The sequence below is a fragment of the Numenius arquata genome, chromosome 3 (genome assembly GCF_964106895.1).
Source record: "Numenius arquata chromosome 3, bNumArq3.hap1.1, whole genome shotgun sequence".
Lineage (NCBI taxonomy): Eukaryota > Metazoa > Chordata > Aves > Charadriiformes > Scolopacidae > Numenius > Numenius arquata.
In genome coordinates, this window is record NC_133578.1 from 50,986,256 (window position 1) to 51,011,830 (window position 25,575).

Genomic DNA, 25,575 nt, shown 5'->3' on the forward strand with positions numbered 1-25,575 from the left:
GAGTTCCTAAGTATTTTACTGAGCATTACTCTAAAGCAAATAATGTTAAGGTCTTGAAAAAGTGCAATCCGTAATTACCAAGCAGTGAAAGAAACATTTCTTTTTCTTTAATAAAAGCAAGACTTAAAAACAAGTCTTACAATAACAGATTACACGCTGTAACCAGCAAGCCTAAGGAACAGAATGCAGATTTTGCTAGAGAATCCCTGTAAATTCAGGTCACGATTTATCTTCTCCTTTTCACATTAGGATCGTATCTGCAACAAAAAAGAAAATTTGTCACAAATAAGTAAAACTTAATGAAATTCAAAGTTAACAATGTGATGTAAATAGTTTCCTTATATATTCATAAAAGAGATTGGCCAGCATTCAGCCCTTTCCCCAACTGCACTTCTTAACTAGAGTTCCTACAATTTGACTGAAGGATACATAAGCCAGAACCTGTTTTCACTGACTTCCTAGCTACTTAAAATCTTTAAGTCTGATACATTAACAAGTTTCTCCAAGCCTTTAGTGTCCCAATGTTAAATTCCTTACTGAAAAAAAAAAAGGGGAGGGGAAAGAGGTACTGTATATTCACAGCAATGTACAGCATGTGGCCACAACTCAGACAAAACCCTTCTGCTGCTTCCTACTCCCACATAAAGCAGCTCCTTGCCTTACCTTCCCCTTTATACAGCTTCTGATTGATTTTTAGTAATTCATATCTACTTTCTGGGTATACTAAATAGTTACCTGATTTACTGCAGCACACTTATTGTTTGCCTCTGCTTAACACTGCTACCGCTTGGCCCCCTCTTTCTCTCCATTCGCGATTCATCTCCCAAAATCCTGTGTCACTTCTTTGAAATTCTGTTGTGTTTTGTGTTCATGCATGAATAACTTATGGACACAACCAAATGATTAGGCAGTTTTACTTCCACTAATTCTGCTCTCATTCATCAAGACTTTTTTTTGCTTAGACAGGAAAATGTGACAACTTGTGAGCCAAATTACATCACCACATAACTAGAAAGGTATTAGAAGTCACTGCTGTTTCAATACTTCTCAGACTTCTGGCCAAAATGAAACGTGTACCCTTTGAAATGAAATCTTTGCGCTAAGCAAAATGAGATCCTTACATTAAAACTCAAAGTGTTTCTTTGAATTTATTGCTATAGCATTGTAAAACATTAGCTCTGATATTTATCGTGTCATGGACACCAAATCCGATTTCGAAGGGGGTAGGGAAGGAGAGGGGGGAAGGTAAGCAGATAGGAGAAGGGGATGATACATGATGGAAACCTGCCATCAGGACACCAAGAGCTTTAACCCTGTCTGTAACTGTCTATGGAGATGCCAACACTGACAGCCATGACTATATTTTTATGTAATCTCCCCCACATCACCTCCAGCCATTTTCCATGTTAAATAAAGCCCAGACGATGTTTTCCAGACAGAAAGAAATCAAACAACATTATCAGAGAAAGGAGGCTGTACAGTGCCTGTGGCCTGAAATGGACTTACAGAGATTCCACTACTGGGAGTGAATGCACAAAGAAACAAAAGACCTTGCTGGGAACAGGGAGCGAAGGATACAAAGGGCTGTTACTGAACATAATCCATTTATCTGTAGTCTTAGCAGAGAGTACGATACGCCTTCCCTTCCTCCTCTATCATAGCACGTACTCAGCAGCAGTTGAAGGCACGGCTTTTCCTTCTAGCTTATCTTTACCTTGGAATAATATTGCATGACCCTCTCCAATGGCATCTTCAAATGCCATTTGCATGGGAAATTTCAGCTGTTAACATTAGCATTAAGCCAAGTAGTTTTACTCGGGGTTAGGGACAAAATTAGAAGTAGGTTACAAACTGCTGAACATCAAATTGTATGTTTTCATATTTTTGACTGTGGAAACCGTAAGTACAACTAACCCAAATAAACTGGAGTTAAGGTAAGAACTTTTCCAAGCGTGAATGCATGCGAATTATCTAAGTTTTTGCTGCTGTGTTTCGAAAGGCTAAAATTGATCAAGATATTTTGAACCAAGTAAGATTCCGGCACAGCAATCGAGCTGCACCACGTCTTTTATAAACGTCTTCGTAACTGACATACATTTGAAGGCTGTATTTGCAGATGTAAAACCTGGATAAAGTGGCAAACTTGGCTTAGAACTTCTTTTTAATTAGAAAGCAGTTATAAATCATTAGATCAGGATTCAAGTTTAAAGTAACTGGACAGGAAATCAACTGAACAGGATGATTCTCTCTTTCAAAAGAGAGATTAGGGAAAGCGATAGACAACTGAAGTCAGGGTTATTGAAAGAAAATTGCTGAAACAGACCAGTTTAGAGGCAAATTTAATAATTGCAGCCAAAAGCAATGGCAAACAGCCAAGGTGAACCTACCAAAGAAATCTCTCAAACTCCTGTGACATAAGCACCAATTAGGACAGAATTAAGGACCCTACTACACTGTCAAGAGCATAGAATGATCGGTGTAAAAATGATCCTCAGCCTGAAAACAGTAAAGATGGTAAAGCGTTGAGGGAGTTTCTAACAAGTACCAAAAAAAAAAAGGTAGGAGCTCTTTCATTGGGAATGGGTTTGAAAGCAGCTTAAGGTCATAAAGATAAGGAACACAGAGGGGCCATACTGAAGGACTTACTTAGGTTATTTTTTATTTTTGTTTTAAATTCTAGGAATCATTACTTCAAAGAAGAAAAAAAAAAAAAAGAACAAAGGGAAAGCAGTCCTGCCAAACACTTTTTCACAGAACTGTTGCTTTAGCTCCCTCAAGCGACTCAGCACAGGGAGAGACAAGTGCCATGGCCAGAATGAAAAGGCGGGAGACCCCATCACTACTTCTTCACAGTTCATGTGACTGACTTAATTGTAAGATCAAACCACTTCATTAGGCTCTAGCAAACACTAATGGTGGAAAGCCTGACCCCTGGAATCTCTTCCAGCCTTTGTGAACAATCATGCTTGTGCATAAGAGCCAGGAAATAGCAGTAGTTTTGAGAGAAGTTATTGAGTCATTTTGGGTATATTCCATACATGGGAATACATGGAATTCAGACAAGAACAATCAAAGTAGTCTTTTACAAAATTGGAGTTTGTCCAAGAAAGATGTGATGCAAAAATTACACATTTTCCAAGGACAAACATAAATCTCTCACCTGAAGAGATCATCGGCAAGCGATTCTTCTCTCGCATGTCGGTTCTGTTCCTGAGGAAATAAGTTTATTCAGTGTTTGACGTTAAGGATGAAGCTAATGAACAATACAGAAAAACAATATATTCCTGAAGAATTAAGTTTTCTCCAAGTACTCCATTCAGTGCATATTCACATTAGATAATATGTTTCACTACTCGACTTTGGCTACTACTGCCAACTAATGGAACGGATATGTTTGTGCAAGATACGAATTTTGGTCAGAAATATGTTTTCTGTTATTAAGCATCATTATAGAAATAGGGAAATATTTATTTATTTATTTATTGGTGCATAAGGGGAATTTTAATTAGCTCTATCTATATCTAGGGATTATTAAAAAAAAAAAAAAGAAAGAGATAATCAAAACCTGTTGCTGTAACAGGATCTCTGTCAGGCTGTGGAAACAGAATGTGACTCACCAGTAAGTATTTTTAAAGAAACTATTGGAAAATTCTAGAGAACTGCTATGATAAAACATAATATTTTTTACAACTTTTATATAAAAAGTTGAAGATATTTACAATAGAAAAAATACTAGATTTATTCTTACTGTATCTCTTCAGTATACTCCAATAGAATTTTACTCAGGTATTTTCTGTTCCATTCAAGAGCAGAATATCAATGGTACTGTATAACAATTTGAACACAACTAACCATACAGAAGTTCTCCCTAGCTCCCCATCACATTTTTAGAAGTCACAAGTTTCTATAAAGCTGCTTTTTTTTTTTTAAATAAGCAAAATAATTCTCTTTTAGGGTATTGATTTAGCTTTAAAACTGTATTTCTGATTATATGAACGTTGCAGGTAAAATGAATTCAAATAATAAGCAAAAAGATGAGCCTTACCACTGACCTCTGACTGTCAGTGCCTTTTCTAACGCCTACGTTCCTATGAGCATGTGTGGACAGCTAATTGGCTGAGGTTTTATTTCAAAAATAAAATTCTGAAGTATTTCAGTAATGACCATAGGTTGGTAGGACTACTTACATAAATCAAGTTTTTGTTCGATCATCCTCAAGAAATAATTCCTTACCTCCATTTCTTGCCTTAACCAGTCTTCTAGCTCTGAATTCTTTTTAGCGTGGTGAGCAATCAAATCTGATCCTCCAATAATGTAGGGAAGTTGTCCTGCCCCAGGATAAGATACCTGCCAGACAACAAATTCTTATAATTACAATACAAGGCAAGCACACTGCAAGTAAAAGGTCTGTTTTAACAAATTCAGAAAGTCTATTCAGGTATCACGGAAGAAAATCAGCCAGTCTTCCTTTGAATAGCATTTATCAGAGATATTTAAAAGACACGGAAGTGAAAAATGTATTTACAGAAAGCTATTAATTGCTTTTTTCCAGAAGACAGACAGAAAGAAACAAAGCCGGCAAGTTATATATGCTAAATAAATCTGACAGTACATTAAATGGAGTCTGAAAACATTAAAATTAATTCTATCAGTAAAAATCAGTTTATATCATCAGAATGCATAAGCATCTATTATGAAATGGTGGAAAAGAAAATACTATCAGAAATTTAAAATGTTATGCAAAAATGAGAGCATACTCCCAGAAAGCTGGAAGTTGCATTATGTGACTCACACACTCTACACAGTATCTTACTGAAATGCATTAATGCATTTCTAGCCATCCTACACATTTTTTTTTTTTTTTTTTTTTTTAAATCTGAAGTCGTATATTTACATTGAATACTAAGAATATTCTTGAAATTATCTTCAGGACCCAAGCAAGCAATAATCTTACTTTAATAAAATACTAGATTTAATTCTACTTAAACATCCAAGATTTATTAGATAAAATCCAAGGTTCTGAACCAGCATATGCTTTATAAGTAGGTCTTTGGAGAAGTCAGATTTCTAGCTTTTGGAGGCACAACCAGAAGCTATGGTGGGCACCACTTAACCACACACTCCAAATAACAGCTTGGAATAGAGAGAAGTATCTAAATAACCTAGCAAAAGTTAAGCCTTTGTCAGCCTGGTACTTCTTCAGTCATTGTTGAATTCATTCAATTGTTTCTTTCTGTAGTTACTATAAATTTTTAAAAAAATAAAATCTTTCATAACATATTTCTACAAGCTTAAGGCTACACTTTTTAGTATTTTTAAATAGTGCCATCTTGTGACCATTTCAAACACACACTAACCTTTTTGAAGGTTTTGAAATTTTTCTTTCCTCCATAGCTGGTATTTCCAGTAAGCTGACTGCTCTGTCTTGGATGGCTGACAACCAGTGATCTAAACTCAGTCAACAGAAGTCTGCTGGGAAGATTGCTGGAGTCATCTTGCAGTTCGTTGCGGTTCTTATGTGGGAAGAAAAAGGAAGGAGCACTTCAAGTGTATAAACAGACACACAGCGTATCGAACAGTATAAACTTTAGAGAAAGATATTATCAAGAATGCAGCTGAGGCAAAAGTTAAGATTACAAAGAGAAGCAGCAGCAGTGCTGGAACCCAAGAAAATGGACATACTTCTCAGCCCCCTCATACATTACCAAAAGAGCTGGGAGCTCAGTAAATTTATTTCTTTCATATTTACATCTGCTGAAAAGACAGGGTCATTAAGTAGTACAGTAATAATGAAGTCAGTATACCTCATTTCACCAGGGTTTTACTTATCTCTCTACCTTGCCTCTTACCTGGACTCATTTATTGAAGCATGCTTACTCTAATGGAAACTCCAGTTAACTCCATGGAAGACGGAGTTGTATGGCTTCAGCTCAATTCTAACCTAGAGATCTACCATTTAGGCCAACTTTAGGGCTGTAAGCTCGACCTGATCAATGAAGCAACTTTTCCTGGTACACGAGAATGTTCGTATGCCAGCAAGGTCACATGCAGTTTGCTGCCTGGGGCTATATCTACATGGATTAAAAAAAGAAGTCTGGGTGCAGGACAAGTTCACGAGTAACCTTCACAGACAGCCCCAGCCCAGATGCAGTACAGTTGTTTTATAGCAAAGTATTAATTAATAAAGTCCCACAATCTGAGCTGACCCTGCACTTGGGTATATCTGCACAGCATTCCCTCTTCTTGGGCTGTGTTCTGTACGTAAGCAAGAAAGTTTTATCCTGCCCTTTGTTGTCTGCCTACACCCTCCTTTATCTCTTCAGAACCTTTCCACTTCAGTTTCATTTAGCCCAGTCTCCTTTTCCTCTGCCTCACCATGACTCCCAGCAATTCTCCCCTCTTTCCTTCCTTCATCTCACCTATCACAAAGTTAGCACGCTATTTACTGTCAGTCCCTCTACGTTACTTCTCTTTGCTCAATGGTCCATCTCTTCCAGTCAAAGAGATTGCATTCGTATCTGGTCTTTAAGCAGTAACCTAACAAAAACACCAGTATAAGTACTAACCACATTGAAGGGTTCATACAGTTACATTAGGTTGCTGTCGTTTCGGTCATCTTAAGTATCCATCCAAAATGCCACTGCAAAAGCATGCAGATGAACTACTTCGTCTTTTCACTGTCATTAAGTTGGACTGTACTATTCAAATTTACACATATTTATTTTAAGGAGTACAATCTTCACAACCTCCTTTAGGATCCATGAATACTATGGTCTTAAAAGCAAAATTTTGATGCATTTTCTTAACGCTTCTCAAAGTTTGCTGTTCAAACTCCTTACCAAGACTGGCGGCTCTTGCTTGATCTCGCTTTTCATTTCTGAAGTTAGAACTGATCCAAGTTCCTCTTCTTTCTATTCGATTAAAAATTATTTAAAACGTAACACTGAAATTAAATGCAAATTTAATTACATAAAATTGTTTTCTGCTCTTTACAGTGGAATAAGCATTTTCAAATCAATATATATATTTAGACAGAAAAGAAACTGCACTGGACTTTTAAATTTTTGTGATTTTACGTACACTGTAACAACTGTTGGGGTGTTTTTCTATTACAAAAATCACTTAATTTTCTCACTTTTTCTTTTTCCCTTATACCAGTATCAAGTTTTGTCCACGTATACAATCTTTCAAGTCCAGTCAGGTTCTGAAAAATACTGTAAACCTTTCTGAATATAAAAAGGACACTTGACTACTAGGATAGGAAAGTATTCTGCGGGTTGCTTTCCTCTCACAATTTAAAACCAGATTTGCCTTTCATACATTATTTTCAGTGGTTGAAAACAAAAAAAAAAAAAAAAAAATCAGATCAGCTTTATACACCCTGTAGCTTTCGAGGCAACTATTAACATTTTCTGTCTTGCCAGATACACAAGGTACATCTATACTTAAAGAAAACAGGTAATATACATATGCCTGTGGAGCTTTATCATGAAATCTCCTTCCTGTTCCAATGGAAATACAATTTACGTGAATAAAATAGACTATTATTAAACTATTAGAAGACTTTTTGTCAGCAAAAGTCTTCTAGGGCACATCTAATAAAATAATAGTTTAGTTATACATAAGAATTTGTTTTCCTTCATGACCCTGACAAGAAGTTAGACTAGAGAAACTTCCCAGACAGTAACAGTATTCGAAAGACTGTTCCAAGCAGCTGTTTTAGTCTCTCAGTACGGTCAGACACGACAGCACATAACTCCTCTCTGACAGCAGAAAGAGCAAAAAACAAAGATTCTCGCAAATATTAAGACTCCAGTAAAGTATCAAGAGCAGAGCGTTACGCTGCTCTGAGCTAAGGATGCACAGGCAATTACCAAGTCCCATCTGATCCAAGGTTATCCTGCAAATTCCAGTTACTCAATCATACGTTCAAACTTTATTATTACAGCATTTAATGCTGTAGAAGAACTGACTAGAACGTAAGCTTTAATATATATGTGGGGTTTAAATAAACAAAAATTAAACCTGTTTCTTCTCTCCTATTCCCCTCTTCTTTATTAATAGTCTACTTTGCTAGAGCTCTTAACACTGTTCTCCTCTACAAAACTGCTTTTGTTTGTTTGGTTTTTTTTTTTCCTCAATTAAGTGGCTACTGTTAACTCAAAATCCATTGTTTTCTTCATTTCTCTTAGAAAATTGCCTCATTCTCAAAACAAAAACCAGAGAAATAATCAAGAAAACTGATCACAAGCAGTGGTTTGGGTTTGTCTTTGTGTTTGGTTTTTGTTTGTTTTGGTTGTTTTTTGTTGGTTTCAGGGTTTTTTCCCCTCCTAAAAGGACGGCAGTGATTTGAATTGCCTCATACAGGAACTTTAATAATCTTTCATGTGACACCTAGAGATACTGACTTGAAAGACGTTGGACGCTACTGTGGTATTCAACAGAAGGGGTCAACTCAAGGTTTCTTCAGAAAATTCATTACATAAAGATGATATAATTGCGGGTTTTTTTTAGTATAAATATCAACATTCTAATTCATGTGACCTGAGAAGTTTTTCTTGGACCAGCGATGTATTTTGCTGTTCTACCTACAATAGTTCAAGCAAAAAGAGAGGAAAACTTTCAGAATACGAGCAGCTTTCAATTCACAAAGAAACAATTTCCTGAAGAATGAAAAAACACTGAGACAGGTATAACGCTGCAATGTTCACGTGTAATAGATACAGCCTGACAATTTTTAGTTCAGAGTGATTGCAGAGGTTTAAGCAAACTTTACAAAGCCACCTTCTGTATACAGGCAGCCACATCTTTAAAGGAGCTATCTGCACCCTTCTAACACAGTTGCAAATTTTAAGATTAGGCATACAAGAAGAATATAAACTTACCAATATTTTATTCTCCTCTCTCTGATTTATGTTTACTTCTTGAACCCTGCTTCCTTTGGCTTCCAAACACCTTTTTTTTCGTGTATTTCCTTGAGCTTCCTGGTCACGATCTGCCGTTTGATCTTCCCAGTCTAAATCTCTGCTTCCAAACACAATTTCTAGTGCCTCTGTATCTTCAGATAAATCATCTAACTCCTTTCTCTTCAGTGCATGCTTTTCACTAGAAGTAGTTTTAGCACCTGTTCCATCACTTGCTGGTTTGCCACTTTCTCGCATAAACTTTACACCCGTGTCTTCTAATGCAAAATTTGGGTTTGGGTCCACAACTTTATTTTCCTTTTGATGCTGTTGTGCTTCACTGTTCCACACTGATGAAGCTGCGCGTTCGGTGCACTGGGAAACAGGCGATGACCTTTTTTCCACTTTTGCTAGTTTGGATACAGATGTTTCTTCTCCTTCTTCTGCTCTTTCCCTTAGACAGAAAGCAATTACAAAAGCAATAAATTACAAAAGCATTTTTTAATCTGGCTAGGTGCATGCTCTACATAACAGCTTCCTGGGGTTTTAGTGACTGTACTGTGAAATTTGAACGTACGTACCCTTGAAGAAAAGCTTGCCATTCTAGGAAGCTGATCTAAAAATTACCTTTTTAAGTTAGCCTTCAATTAAACGTACATCCCTCGAGTTAAAATTATTTTCCAGAAACAGCACCAACATAACAATAAGGGAAGTAATGTCAAGAACATTTCGACATACCTTTTTCTAGCTACCTGGAAGTAATTTGTAATTGAGTTGGACTGGTGACGTGAAGCGCACTCACTAGGTTTACCAGCTTCTGAAATTTTAGATGGTGAGCCAGGTTGATTTTTTTGACTAAACCCAGATGTTCTGTTCACTCTAGATATCGATGTTCCTGCATTTACACTGCCACTTGGGCTAGGGTTTTTCTTTACAGCAGTTATATCGTGGAAAACCATTTTCCCTCTTCTTTCCATCTGGGGAGTATTCTCTACCTCCATACTACATTAGAGAGAAAAAAATATTAAGTGAATACACAAGAAGTTACCACAGAGATACGCTTTTTTTAAAAAGCTGTACCTGTACTTTGAACATACTAATAAACACCATAAGTATCCTAAAAACAAATTGTAAAACCTGCTAAGATAAATAAATAATTGTGAAATGGCTTGAAAATTTGTAATAGTTAAGATAGTCAAATCACTCGTATCTGAAAGAGGCATGTAAGTTCTGTGTGACGTTTTGTTATCTACCACTCAAAAGCAGAAATCATCTCACTGCAGCCAAGTGACAGCAATTTAGTAAGTGCCATTTCTAACACAGTGAGTCTCTGTTCACAGCAATGACACAGTTCCTCTGCCACAAAAGGTTGCTTTATGTTCAAGTATTAGCTTAGAAACTATTTCCGTGAATACTTTACCATGTCTGCTCTTCTATTTCTGTATCAGCTACGTATACTGCGCTGTCATCTGCAGCAGTTGCCGTTATGGTTTCATCCACAGCCAAACTCTGAGAAATGGCTCGCCCGGCAACCCCTGATGTGGGAATACTTTCACCTACAGCTACAAGATCATCACATAAGAAGAATGAAAAGGTTAATATCAAAACTGTGATTCTTTGCATGTGTTATCACACATTGGTAACTGATCATGTCAGGTTTTTGTAAAATGGTCTTTAAGCAATAAAAAAATTTAAGGAGATGTATTAATTTAAAAAAATATGAAAGAAACAGTTCTAGAGGACCATATTCTGGGATTCAGTTTTAGTTACATATTCCACTGAATTAAGACGTAGAATTTTGCTTAAATAAAAATGAAGCATAATGGAAAATCATATATTAATATGGACACAACGCAATTAATAAATCATGCAATATGTATTTTATTCAAAATTGTCAGAGCACAAAAGTCCTTACATTTACTGCTTTACGATGATGTCTAACATCTTCTGAGGAGTGGCTGAGGGAACTGGGAATGTTTAGCCTGGAGAAAAGGAGGCTGAGGGGAGACCTTATTGCTCTCTACAACTACCTGAAAGGAGGTAGGTCTCTTCTCCCAAGTAACAGGCAATAAGACAAGAGGAAATGGCCTCAAGTTACACCAGGGGAGGTTTAGAGTGGATACCGGGAAAAATTTCTTCATCGAAAGAGTTGTCAAGCATTGGAACAGGCTGCCCAGGGAAGTGGTGGAGTCACCATCCCTGAAGGTATTTGAAACGTGTGTAGACGTGGTGCTGAGGGACATAGTTTAGTGGTGGTCTTGGCAGTGCTAGGTTGATGGTTGGACTCGAAGACCTGAAAAGTCCCTTCCAACCTAGACAAATCTATGATTTTATGTGATTATTGTATTGGAGATTATTAGTTTATTTGGTGGTGTTCTCTTAACTAACTGGATAGACAAGAGATCATATACAAGTTATTCATACAGGAATACCAGTCAACCAAGATATTTTTCAGAGCTCTGCCAGTACTGCATGTGTATTTTTCTCTCTTCAAAATACATTTTGAAGAAGTGATGCTTCTATATGTAAAGACAAATTTGTGGGGGTTTTTTTGACTTTTTAAAAATTGTAGAATTTGCTACCTGATCCAACACTCTGTAGAACAGAACAGAACCTAAAATTATACACATAACTGGCAATTTTATAGAAAGAGAATATAGACTAATAATTTTGGAAGAGGCATGACAAACAAAAACTCTGTCTCTCAAAGATTTTTACTGTATTAGCAAATACAAGTTCAGTTTCAAGGAAAGACTTGGAATGTCCACCCACAAGCTATTACTTTAGCAAATGTGGCAATGATGTCTCGTTGTTTTTACTTCCTTAGGTCAAGGTTATGTTTGGTTTTGAACTGGGCGGGGGGTGGTTGAATTTTCCTAAAGCAAATTCCTTTTAGTGGGGGAAAAAAAAAAAAAGCCTTTAAGCCTTTACAAATTAATTAATTCCATTCTTATTTTCTCAATTTCTAACATCCAACTTTTACCTCCCGATTACTCCAGTCTTTTCATAAAAGACAGAATAACATGGAATTCAAACACCACATATGTATTAATTCAGTGGCCACTAAAAATGCGAACTTCAGAAGATTGTTTAAAAGCACCTTTCCTTTAAAGATCAATGTACTGTGTCTGCTCTTCAGGCTAAGTTTAGATCTTCTACCTTTTTTATTTACATCTTAAGAGTCGTATCGTTTTCATCGCAGTTTACTGCAAGACTGTTAAAAAACAATTACCTCTTCAGACATATATATTTTTCATACAGCGTCATTCTATTTTAGGGGTCTTGCAAAATAAAAGGACTTGAACATCAGCAGTTGATGCCCCTGTACAAAAAGAAACACTGCTTCTTCAATGCTGTTAACTTACTACTACCCTTCTTCCACTTACCTTTGTTACCAGGCTGCTTTTGAGGGTTGCAGTATTTTTCCGTAGACATGAAGATAACTGCCAATCCAATTTCTGCCTCGGGAATAGCCCTGAGATTCTTGCTGTTAATATACAAAATAAAGACAAAAAAATGAAAAAGGTTTCTCAATGCAGATTCCAAGATGAACAGGCGAATGGTACAAAATGTTCTATTCCTCCTTTCAAAACACAGCAGTCTACATTATAATTTTTCACAATACAGTAAGTCAGCATAATTATCCATCATAATACCCATGTCCCATACACATGAACTTCCACGTTTCCTGCTGCTGTAGCCAAGTCCCAGGAACCTGGCCAATGCATCTCTCCCCACCTCATTTCTGGGCATTTAACCAACTTGGGCTCTACCTCTGATTCAAAAATGTGGGTGAATGAAAAAGTGACTTGAAAGATTGGTTCAACAAGGGCAAATGTAGGGTCCTGCACCTGGGGAGGAAGAACCCCAGGCACCAATAGAGGTTAGGGATGGATCTTCTGGAAAGCACTACTGAGGAGAAGAATCTGGGAGTCCTGGTGGACAGCAAACTTTCCATGAGTCAGCAATGTGCCCTTGTTGCCAAGAGGGCCAATGGGATCCTGGGCTGCGTAGGGAAGAGTGTGGCCAGTAGGTCCAGGGAGGTCATTCTCCCCCTCTACTCTGCACTGGTGAGGCCACAACTGGAATACTGTCTCCAGTTCTGGGCTCCCCAGTTCAAGAGAGACAGGGAACTACTGCAGAGAGTCCAACGCAGGGCAACAAAGATGATTAAGGGATTGGAGCATCTCCCTTATGAGGAAAGACTCAAAGGGCTGGGGCTCTTAAGCCTGGAGAAGAGAAGGCTGAGGGGAGACCTTATCTATGTTTACAAGTACCTAAAGGGTGGGTTGAAGGAGGATGGAGCTAGACTCTTTTCAGTGGTTTCCAGTGATAGGAAGAGGGGCAACAGGCACAAGCTGGAACATAGGAAGTTTCATTTAAATATGAGGAGAAACTTCTTTCCGGTGAGGGTGACAGAGCCCTGGAACAGGCTGCCCAGGGAGGTCGTGGAGTCCCCTTCTCTGGAGATCTTCAAGACCCTCCTGGATGCAGTCCTGAGTGATGTGCTCTGGGCAATCCTGCTTTAGCAGGGGAGTTGGACGAGATGATCTCTAGAGGTCCCTTCCAACTCTGACAATTCTGTGATTCCGTGATTTGAGTGCTGATTGCAAGTCAGTCAGGCACACACACCCCCCTCTTCTGTACTACAGCCATGAGTAGAGCTTATGTACAGTTTTCTCTATTTAGCACGGAAATTCAGAAGAACTAAGTTGATATATCAAGTTAAGGATTAGGATTTTGTTTTCTTTCATTGTTTTAATAAAATGGCCTCATGAAAATCCTAATATCTATAAAATATGCAGTCTGCCCTCTCCAACAAAATCTACCACCAAAACAAAAACTGATTTTCATTAAACAGAAGCTTCTCTTCAGAAACACTGTATGCAAATAATTAGATGGCAACAAACCACATGACCTCAAGGTGTCATCTCATCTGTTCTGCATGAAATAAATATGTATATCTATTGAAAAAAATCATAGATGATCCATTCTTCATTCTTAGAAAATATTAAGTTTTAACTTCTTTTAAATAGTAGAAGAAAAACCACTTGCTATCTGTAATTTCAAATGAAATTTTGCAGATTTGGATCCTCCAAAAAAGGAAAAAAAAAAGAAAAAAACTCCCATCAAAGCCTCAGCGAACTGCCAAGTCCTTTCTTTCCTGCTTCGAGAAATTCTAGTTACTACGCTAAATACTTCAAGCAATGAAGAAAATGCCCTCTTTATAAGCATCCTACTGTTTAAATATGTATGCAAACACCATGACTAAATGTCAGCAGAAATTCTGAAATTACCCTACCGCTGTACAAGAGAACAATCCTGCACCTTTTCAAGACAGCCAGAATGGAATCAGTCCAGTTTCTCACGGAGTCAGATCCTGGCACCTGAGAGTTTGTCAACCCCACATCAACAACACGAACTTCAGGAGAAAGTAGGAAAGATGTGTCTTTTCTTCCTTCTGTCATCAACTTTGCTTCCCCTCCTCCGAGAATAACTGCTGGACCCAGTTTCTTGTGCTAAAAAGAGAATGCAAATAAAAAAAATTAAAATATTAAAATACAGTCAGGTTAGAAGTATCAACATAATGAACTATCAGCATAAGGCTTATCACTGATGCATTAATCAGTGTGATTAGTGTTCTAATCACACTGATTAGATGTGTTCTGCTTCCCTCCCTGTATTTCATCTTGCTTATGCCATTGTATCATACACAGAAATCCTTCTTTCCCAATGAACCCAGAATGAATGTGAATTCACAGGATCTGTGCTTAGCTACCCCTGCAACATTTTTGCAATGTAAAACCTGATTACCTGCTTGGCAGTTAGAAATACAAAAGTTTTTCCACTGAATATTTTTTTCCTTTCATGATGCTCAGATAAATCCAGTTTTTCAGTACCAATGGAAGGCTCATCAATGGGAGGATAAAAGCTGCAAGAACAGAAAATTAAAGTTACAAAATTCAGATTTACCTACCAGCACTGACTCATAGTCTTTTCTGTTTTAGAGTAAAGCTCTGAAGTTAAAATACTGCATTGCTCTATTAAAACTATTTATATAAATATTTTTTTCAAGAGATTGTTAAGAAGAAACACTGTGATTTCTCAACATCTAAGCTAAGACCAAGACTTTCTACTTCAGTAACTAAGAGGACAATTCTAGGAATGTATTCAACCTCACCACTTTAAGCATCTGCTGTATGCGTATCCACATTCTCCACTAACAATACCAACAAATGATACTGCGATCTCATTCTGCACTTACTCTAGTTAATAGTAAAACTCCACACACAATTGGTCATCTTGCTTCCTCTGGCCTTCAGGTGGGGACAGCCACTCTTCCTCTTCTATCGGATCAAGAAATTGTGTACCGCCACACCACACAACAGCCTACTAACACAACGGAAAACGAGTGCACTTTTCTTGCTGGTGGGATAGAGAACTGAACTGATTCACCCTGCAGGTTCTCAATTGTATTGTCCAATACAAGAAACGTGACCAGGAGTTCAGACAGGGAACAAATTAAGCAGAAGTGAAATTCTACCCTGAAGCTCTCATTTCTCACATGTGATCTCAGCTCCCATTAATGATGGCGTGCCCACATCATGAAGAGCCTCTAGAGTCAAGATACACACCTAACTGATAATTTCAGGATAATATTTACAGGATCTTTGAGACACATATTCACTACAAAAGCAGTTCTGACAGAGCAAGGTGAAGGCACATACTAGAAAGAAAGGAAACTATAGGTCAATTTTAACTGTACTATAGCATGTCTGTACCCAAACAGTACTTTATGTATGTACTCTGGCTGATCACAGAACTACTTATCTTTATTCTGACTGATGATTATATATGTAGGAAAAAAAAAAAAAAAAGATGCTGAAACACACTCCCAAAATGTAGTTTAACAGCACAATAAATTACATATATACTGTAGACATACATATACATGGATATGTTTTTAATTTCTTTTTCCTAATTTGTGCAAAGATTAGCAGGTTCTAAGCAAGAAACAAGCTCCATGAAATACTGAAATATTTAAAGTTTCTGAAAAAAATGCACCATCTGTAAACAAAAACATTTTTCAGACACTGTGAATATTCACACTTACAGCTGAACACAAGAACAAGCATATAAATTTTTTACTGCATCCAAATATGTAATTCAATCACAATAGGTTAAAATGTACTATATAATTACAGTTAATTTTAAGTAATCGTTGTTCTTTTGTATTCTTCACAATCAGTTCCTGAACCTTTATGTACACAGTGGAACCAGCCCAAAACCATCAGGTTTCTAATGAGTATTTGATATGTTTCAACAACAGTTCAAGTCTGTTTACAAAAATATTGTTGCACTGAAATAGATATGATAAAGTCTACTAATTGTAAGAAATAGGGCAACTCAGATTTTAGTTACCAGGCCAGAAGACTTCTGACACTGTGTACCGTAGAGACAGTTATTAACCTAAGATAAATACAGGGGACATAGTCATCTTTGAAGATCAAAGGATGACTATAAGGGAAGAAACAGCAGTCTCCATTACTTTGGGACTGGACTATAGTTTCTGTATAAAAACATTTCAAACCTGGTTTTTAATTTCAGTGGGGAACTTCAATGGATCATCTCTACCTCAAAGAAACCTTTGATTTTCCTTTGAAACTCTTACCGAATGCTAATCTAAGCTCAAAAGGCAACACAATCTTTTCCTGTGTTAGGATTCCAAAGTGTTCCTTGTACTCTCTCCCCATAAGCTTTCAACCATAACCCTATTATCCAGAAAAGTCCCTCTACGGTCTTCAGTCTTTCAATAAATAGATGTTGATTCTTGATGAGTTTCTGTTAAAGGCTCAGTTACTTTCCTACTTTTTCAAAGCCCTGCACAATTTACACTGGACTGCTGTCATAAAACATGGTATTTCATACAGGGCTGCACTTACGCAGCCATAAGTGAAATCTTCAGTTATTGTTTTTCCTTGCACGGGTTATCAGAGAGTACCAGAGGACTGAGGTAATATACTTCACCGTAAAAAGCCTCAAGTAAGAAGCCCCACATTCATATACAAACTGCACATTCGCAATTCCATGAAGTCTTAGCATAAACAAAAAGAAGCTTTATTTTTTTTTTTTACTTTAAGATTAATATATAATTAAGATTATATATTTTGGGGGGAATCAGATTTACAGTAGTAATCAAGATTTAATTAACAGTGTCACCCTGTATTATCAATATATCTTTCTTATTTCATAACCGAATCGGTATTGCCCCAAGTTTAGTGTCTCGTAGATATACCAGCTCTCGTCAGCTTCCTACAATGCACAATGTGGAGATTCCCTGTGGAAGTTAAAAGCCTTTTTGGAAATTGAATACAAACAGCTGCTAAGTAAATTTTCAGTATCTTCCCACCAGCTACATCTTAAAAATATCACCTATTTAAAATACTGTAATTATTTTAAAGATAGACCTGCGTATTATACCAGCTGTCCCATTTAGATTGATGCAGAAGTCTCTCTTTGAAAGCTGCATAATGGATCTAGTGCTAGTGTCACTAACATTTTAGTCAGCTCAATTCCTCTGAGAGTCTTAATAGTTAGCAACAATATTTAAGAAAGGGAAACGTATCCCTCTGTTTCTATTTTAGGGAGCACATCACACCCCTGCAGATGTAAAACAGCATCTAGAAACTAAAGAGTGTTTGCTTCCAGTTGCTCCAGATTGGCACCTCTATTGTCCTAACGAGGTACTGTCATGTTCTGTGAAATACATTTTATGATGTAGCAAGTGCATCTTATTGTGAATCCTCTGCAGCTCTGCCTCTGTCACCACGTGTGCATCACTCGGGTTTGTTTACCTGCTCTTTTTCCCCTCCACCCCTGTTCTTCAAAACTATTCTACCAATGGGTATCCTCAGACCCACTAAAGAAAATAAATTAAATTGCTGTGAACGAATTTAAAGTAATTTCACATTTTTTCCCGTTAGCTGACATTAAAAGTTTGAATGTTATTTTCCAAATGCCAAATACTCTTACAATTTCCATTCATGATGTATTTCATTTCACAGTATCTTCCAAAACATGCAAAGAATAGAAGCAACAAAAAAAAAAACCAACCCAAAACAAGTACCCATACAGTTTACCTTTTAAAAAACAATGAAAATTTCTCACCTGCATAAATCATGTGTTCATACAAAAAAAACCCAAGAAAAACACCACCACCAAAACAAAACACAACTGCCTCCCTTTTCAAGGTAAAAATAGTAGCAATAGAGGCTCAGATGAAATTTCTGCATACAATAATGGATCATTTTACACTTTTCTACATAGAGAAAATAACTGAAGGGGCTATTCTGTATATAAATAGCCCTTTCAGTTATTTTATATATAGAATATACATTCTATATATAAATAAGTACTATTCTGCAGTTATTATTTATTCCAAAGTAAAAATTTCCTATTTAATTTAACCATGAAAAAAATGAGTATTTTTTTCTCATATAGTGAGGACCAGCACACATTAGTCTCACTTCATCTCTTAACAGATAATTAAAAACCCCCGTTTTTTCAGGGAATTCAATGGTGAAGCTAACTCTGTTTTGACCAAAGTTTACAGTAAGCTCAGTAACTAACTGTGTACTGGGAAAATATGCCTACATAATGAAATAAGCTTAATATAATTTCTTTTTATAACAATAAATTTTTCTTTAATGTATCAACTCCCAAGAGAGTTTAAATGTTGCTTTAAATATACCAACAAAAGAAGGTCATATTTAGAACTAGTAACATATATAAGTATATAGTCAATTCCAAGAGTTCATTTTATGACTCTAGGGACAAGACCAAGAAAATCATCTGAACATTAAAATGTGTGTCATATTAAGCATTCTTCCACAAACAAAGATACTGTAAATAACATATTCTGTCAAATGTTATCAGATAAATGTGCAGTTACTTGCTAATCTAACTCTCATAAATTTAATTCTGTGACATTGAAAACATGATACTTACTTTTCATGTTTTGGCAACTGCTGCCTGGACTGAATAGCTTTGATTAATTCAACAAAAAACTCTGGTTTTATAATTGGTCGACCACAAATTAAAGCACATATAGTCTGAAAAGACATAAAACATATATTTACTGAATGGAAAAAGTTCAGCTAGAATATGGTTCAACTGACGTTAGATTTCTAAGATCTTAGATGTGGAAAACATCACACAAATGGAATGATACTGAATTTTGCTACTGAAAAACAAGACAGTTTTGCTTCTAACAGCCTAACTTTTAATTGCTATCTTGATCAAAGTTATGAAAATGTGCCAGCCAACTGAGGAAAATCAGTAACGGTCTTCAAAATTGGCTTTTTTCATTTGCTTTCCCTACAACATACACCTTTCTCTAAATTTGGAAAAGGAGAGTTGACTTCACAGCTTTGTAGAGAAAAAGGTCTTGAGCAGCTGTAGAATTTCATTTGCACTTGTGGGAAAACTGCAAGGCAATGCCACCAATATGCAAGAGCTCAACATACCTTAACAGTAACTTTTACTGATACCATTACAAGGTGAGTACACTCTTTTGTCCATTCATTTGCAACGAGGCCTCCAAGCTGGCGGATGGCTTGATTTAAAGCAGTTTTCTGAGCTGTATCTAAACACGAGGAGCAGACGACCAAAGGCTCATACTCCACTCTGCAAAGGAACAAGTAAAAGAGAACTGCTTTAGTTATTTCAGCCATTTATCACAGAATCACAGAATCTTCTTGGTTGGAAGGGACCTTTGAGATCATCGAGTCCAACCAACAAAAAACAAACAAAAAAAACCCCCCAAAAAAACCCCAAAAAACACCACAACACCAAACACCAAAACCAAACCAAAATAAACACCCACACCCCACACCCACCCACAAACAGACACAAACCAACAATCTCGGGCACTAGAGCATGCCCTGAAGTGCCATGTCTACATGCTTCCCAAATACCTCCAGGGATGGTGACTCCACCACCTCCCTGGGCAGGCTGTTCCAGTGTCTGACCACCCTCTCAGGAAAGTAATTCTTCTTAATATCTAATCTAAACCTCCCCTGCCCCAACTTCAGACCATTTCCTCTGGTCCTGTCATTATTCCCTTGGGAGAAGAGGCCAACACCCACCTCTCTACACCCTCCTTTCATGGAGTTGTAGAGGGCAATGAGGTCCCCCCTCAGCCTCCTCTTCTCCAAACTAAACATGCCCAGTTCCCTCAGCCTCTCCTCATGTGACTTGTTCTCCAGACCCCTCACCAGCTTGGTGGCTCTCCTCTGGACACACTCCAGCAGCTCAATGTCCTTCCTGTAGTGAGGGGCCCAGAACTGAACACAGCACTCGAGGTGAGGCCTCACCAGTGCCCAGCACAGAGGCACCATCACTGCCGTGCTCCTGCTGGCCACGCTGTTCCTGACACAGGCCAGGATGCCATTGGCCTTCTTGGCCACCTGGGCACACTGCTGGCTCATGTTCAGCCGGCTGTCCACCAACACCCCCAGGCCCTTTTCTGCTGGGCAGCTTTCCAGCCACTCTGCCCCGAGCCTGTAGCGTTGCCTGGGGTTGTTGTGACCGAAATGCAGGACCCAGCACTTGGCCTTATTAAACCTCATCCCATTGGCCTTGGCCCATTGATCCAACCTGTCCAGGTCCCTCTGTAGAGCCTGCTGACCCTCAAGCAGATCAACACTCCCACCCAGTTTGGTATCATCTGCAAATTTACTGAGGGTGCACTCAATCCCCTTATCCAGATCATCAATAAAGATATTAAACAAGACTGGCCCCAAAACTGATGAACAGAGCTGACTTAATTATCATGTTTTGTCTCAGGGAAATCTGAATTGGGGAAGCCCATAGTTTTACCTAGATCAAAGACTGTTCTTTAAATTTCCTGAAGAAAGTAAATACTGATTTTTATTCAGAAAAATTAACGATATTTTTACTTGATGTCTGCAATATTTCTAAGGACTTTTGGGTCTTTCACAGACATCATACAGAATTAGTGCTTCAAGAATATTGTGAGGCCAGGGACTATCAGAACAAATTTGAGTATGTGCTTCCAAATGCAAAGATATGCTTTTGTCCACGAACAGACTGGTATTTAAAAAAATATATAAGCGTCATAGAATGCAAGTTCAAGTAACTTTCCCCTAACGCTGCCGTTATCCTTGACCATAAGCCCATTTATATTTTGTAGATCTTCCATATGGAATCACAGCATATCAAATTCCATTATTTGATTTGGTCTCATCTACAAAGCAGAGAGAAATTTAAATAATCTTTCTGGTACAGCAGTCACAATGTATCTAGTCTCATAGCATGATTTCTGTACCACATTTCTGTACCATATTTTTGTAAAAGGTCAAAAATAATTTATTGTAATAAGTGGAGGAGAATGCCATTTTTTCTATCAAATAATACCAGCAGCAGGGACAAAACTGAGTCAAATTTTAAGGAACAAAGCCAACTTCTGGTTGCTGTAATCTTGATTTTAATGGTTATTAGAATTTGTTCTATTTATCTGCCACTTTACTTCAAGAAGTGCTTCATGTATTCAAACAGAGAGCACCGGCTACCATGTTAAATTTGAAAAATTAGCAAGTTGGGTTCACTAGGAGAATGCAGGTATACATCACAGCAACAAGCATTCAATGGCTAGTACCGCACAAAGCATCCTCCACCTATGTCAGTTCTTTTCTTGTTACATTACCAACAGCAAACAAGGGCTCAGAAAAGCTCTCTCTCTACCCTAAACTTTTTCCCCTTCTTTAGAACCATTTACATTTTAGCATTTTGTTCTTTGCCTCAGCTAGCCTGAAAATGTTCACTGTACATGATATGACATCTTCTAAAATGCCAATTATTTACTATGAACAATTCTGATCTCTTAGTGTCAAAATAAATTATATTATAAAAATACGTAATGGAAAACTATTGCAGAAGCAGGTGTGGAACGCAGGCAAAATACTACTCGTCTCCTTTGCTTTCTAAAAATTCATCATTGCTTTCTCTCTTGCCGAGTTGTACAATGTGCTAAATACTCTTCAAAAAGTACAATTTTCTACTTGGTATTTTATAATCAAACCACTTACCTGAACTTGCTCTCAAAGACTCCAAAGTTGATTCTGTCACCAGACTGCAAAGACACTGAAGTGCCATCAAGTTTTGATCCATTAACAAAGGTACCATATTTAGATGTATCTGTTACCGTTAATACAGGGACTGACAGAGACTGGCTCTGAAAATAAACATAAATAAGTCATTATAGTTTATCAGAATGAGATAGTTTTATCAGAGACAGACTACTACCATTACAGATCAAAGCAGTAGGTAAATAAGAAAAAGCCCACAAATTACTATCCTAACTAAAGACTTTGGACAATGAGGCTGGCTACATGTAATTACTCATCTTCTGATTTTCACTGTGAAGGAATGAGAGAAAACATCCATATTTTTAGCTTCAGAACTTCTGTGCTTCTTACACTCAGTCCTTTTGGAGGACAAGGCAATCATTCACTGGTCCAAAGCCTCTGCTAGTGCAGTTTAGCAAGGCTCTGAGATTTATGATGATGCTTTTACCTACCATTCAGCCCTGGCATGGGTGCCCAAGTCACCTTCCTTCACTGCCTTCCACAAGCACTGCTAGTCCTCCACATGCTGCAGGTGGCATCAGCATGTCTTGAGAAGAGGTTAGACTCTGTCATATTTCCCAAATGGTTCACAAGCCAACGAGAACACCGTCAGCTTCTTTTTAATGAAATTTTGCCACATAGTTATACACTATCTGCAGTATTACGAGGACAAATAAATTTTATGTATTTAATTTCAAACTCTACGTATGGTTACATAAATGAAATTCCTGCTGACTGGCTTCAAAATGTCCTTAAACATTGCAACACATAAGTGATAATAAATTGCTGCTTGCTAGTTCTCCTTAGGACATTTTAATTTTCAGTCCCCTAAGCAAATACAGAATTAATGATGTGGAATAAAACACAAACTAAGCCTGCAGTGAGACAACTGAAGCACTTTCCAGAACCAAGACCTAAAACTTGTCTATGTAATGAAATTTAATCGCATAATTTTCCTGCTATGATTATTTTAATACAGCTTCCTAGTGAATCTTCACTCTGGGATAAAAGGGAGCTTGGACCAGTAGAATCGCACCACTAAATTTCTAAGCATAGGCAAGTAACCCTGAGGAAAAAACAAAAAGTAAAGATTAAGAAAAGACAGGTGATCAATGGTTCTACTCCAAGCACAAAACACTTTAAGAGTGAAATCAGAGTATGTGTGGTCATGGCAGGCTGAATTATTCACATCGCGTATTGTTAATGCAATAGAATGTTGGCTACTTACAGGGGGTGTTTCAGGACGACTTACTGTCAGAACTGCATGACTTCGACTGATGGACTGATCATCCTGAATTAAAATTGCACAGTTTTTGCGTCCAACAACATATTCTGTACCGCTTAAAAGCCAATATGGCTCTCCTGAAAATAAAGAGACAAAAAAGACCAATTTACAAACAGCTCCAAAATACCCAAAGCACTCAGGAAACATTCAGAAGCTTGTAGTATATCTGAAGCTCAACTTTTTCATGCATCATTTTTTTTTATTAGGCTGACTAGAATTACACATTTAGTTTATAGACAAAATCTCTTTCTTCCCCTCTCCCTTGCTTTGTCCTTTACAAAAGGACACATTTTACGACAAAAAAAAAGCAGCTACAAAAGCGGCAGTACGTTTTCTTTTTAAGGACAATATACTTTTCTTAATACTTTGCTTCTTAACCTTCAAGAAGCAATACAAGGGAAAAGTTGTGTTGCATTAAAAGAGTGTTGAATTAAAAGTTATGATGCAAGATAGCTTTCCCAAATTCCAAGTTTTAAAGGTATGTAATTTTTTGAGGGTACACAATTTAATTACATAACTTATTAAGCAGTTCAGAGGAAAACGTTCTCCTAATTAATGTAAGATCTGCAACATAAATCACAGAATCATAGAATGGTTAGAGTTGGAAGGGACCTTAAAGATCATCCAGTTCCAACCCCCCTGCCATGGGCAGGGACACCTCCACCAGACCAGGTTGCTAAAAGCCCCATCCAGCCTGGTCTTGAACACTTCCAGGGATGGGGCAACCACAACTTTCTCAGGGCAACCTGTTCCAGTGCCTCACACCACCCTCTTAGTGAATAATTTCTTCCTGATACCTAATCTAAATCTACCCTCTTCCAGTTCGAAGCCATTACCCCTCGTCCTATCACTACTACTTGTAAGAAGTCCCTCTCCAGCTTTCTTGCAAGGCCCCCTTCAGATACTGGAAGACCACTAACTATAGTTCAGTCTCTGACCTATGCTTTAGCTCATTCTTGGTATCCATCATCTAGACCACATGGTGGCTTTTCAGTGAACGGCTTGACTAAATCCAGGTGGTGTGCATTACCTACTGCCCAACAGAACCAGAAATGTTTCTTGATGAAAATGACTGAATAACTACAGATTAAATTCTAGTTATCAACACAGGGCAAACGAACAAGGCAGAAATTATCGTCCTGAATACAACGACAATAGCGGTGTTTTGGCTCTTGCTCAAGAGTTTTCCAGACAGTAAGAAGTAACTCAATTCATTTCAATAAGATTAGGTACTGTTTGCCACTAGGAGATACACCAAACATCCAAAATTCACTCCCAATGAATTCGAAAATGAAACAGCAAACGCAGTTATGATAGGACGGGCTCGTTATACAGAAAACATTTAAGAAGAAATTTGTGTACTACATGATACCTATTATCAAAGTTATCAACGTGTCAAAGCTCTGAGGGATGAGGAAACCGATGAAGAAAGGGGTACAGTGGTGGCTGAGTTTCAAAACTCTGCATCCAACAAACAACCTGACGCCTTTACTTCAACACTGGGTTCTTGAAACATCAACACGTAAAACTTTTTTGGAAGGAGAGACTCCCGAGGCTGAGTTCTGCCGCAGAGCTCGACTCCTCGGCCGTTTGAAAGCAGCACTCCGTGACCTGCTTCCCCGGCTGCAGCAGGACCCGAAGACACCCCACACGGGTTCGCAAAGCCCTGGTAAATTTAAGAGGAGCTGTGGTCTGCAGAGCTCCAGGGAAAAACGGGGGCTCGAGCCCGGACGAGGGGCCCAGAGCGCAGAGGGCCTTCTGCCACCACAGCTCCACACCGGACCGCCGCGGCTTTGCCCGGGGAGCGCGGGCAGGCAAGCCCGACCGGAGCCCAAACGCCGGCCCCGGCACACCCGGCCGTGCGAAGGGAACGGCCGAGCCGGCAGGTTCCCGCCTGCCCCGCCACAAGGGCCGCTGCGGGACGGGAGCCCGAGGCCCGGCGCCGGCCGCCGCCCCGGGGCTCAACGCAGGCGCAGAAAAAGGAAGGGATGGCGGTCCGCGGCGCCCGGGCCTGGCCCGCCCCAGCGGCGGGATCCGGCGCTCCCTCACCTTTTCCTGTGGCGGACACCAGCTTCCACATCCCGGAGGGCGGCGAGGGGCGCCTCTGCGCAAGGGGAGGCGGCTGCGCTCAGCACCCTGCGGTGCCACCAAGGCCGGGATGAGAAAACCCCTCCCTCGCTCCTGCTGCTGCTGCCGCCGCGACCACCGCGTCCCTGGGAGCCCCGGGCCGAGGCTGCGG

The 25,575-nt window shown here is 38.5% G+C and overlaps 1 protein-coding gene across 1 annotated transcript; it reads right to left on the minus strand.

The window, feature by feature from the left end:
* NBN (nibrin) lies at positions 1–25,560 on the minus strand. Its single transcript, XM_074145114.1, has 16 exons — positions 25,386–25,560; positions 23,280–23,413; positions 22,013–22,158; positions 19,430–19,589; positions 18,912–19,015; positions 14,718–14,835; positions 14,232–14,422; positions 12,290–12,390; positions 10,324–10,465; positions 9,642–9,905; positions 8,886–9,357; positions 6,840–6,911; positions 5,358–5,513; positions 4,234–4,347; positions 3,161–3,210; positions 1–257 (listed from the first exon to the last, which is right to left on the minus strand). The coding sequence occupies exons 1-16, from the start codon at positions 25,414–25,416 to the stop codon at positions 227–229; spliced, it is 2,286 nt and encodes a 761-aa protein (XP_074001215.1). The 5' UTR covers positions 25,417–25,560; the 3' UTR covers positions 1–226.
* Between the last annotated feature and the right edge of the window lie 15 nt (positions 25,561–25,575).

Coding starts and splice junctions, on each gene's coding strand:
- NBN (XM_074145114.1), bottom strand. CDS start 25,416: ATGTGGAAGCTGGTGTCCGCCACAGGAAAAG. Junction 14,423..14,717: donor TATTTCTAACTGCCAAGCAG/GTAATCAGGTTT, acceptor TTCTCTTTTTAG/CACAAGAAACTGGGTCCAGC. Junction 3,211..4,233: donor GGTTAAGGCAAGAAATGGAG/GTAAGGAATTAT, acceptor TTATTTCCTCAG/GAACAGAACCGACATGCGAG.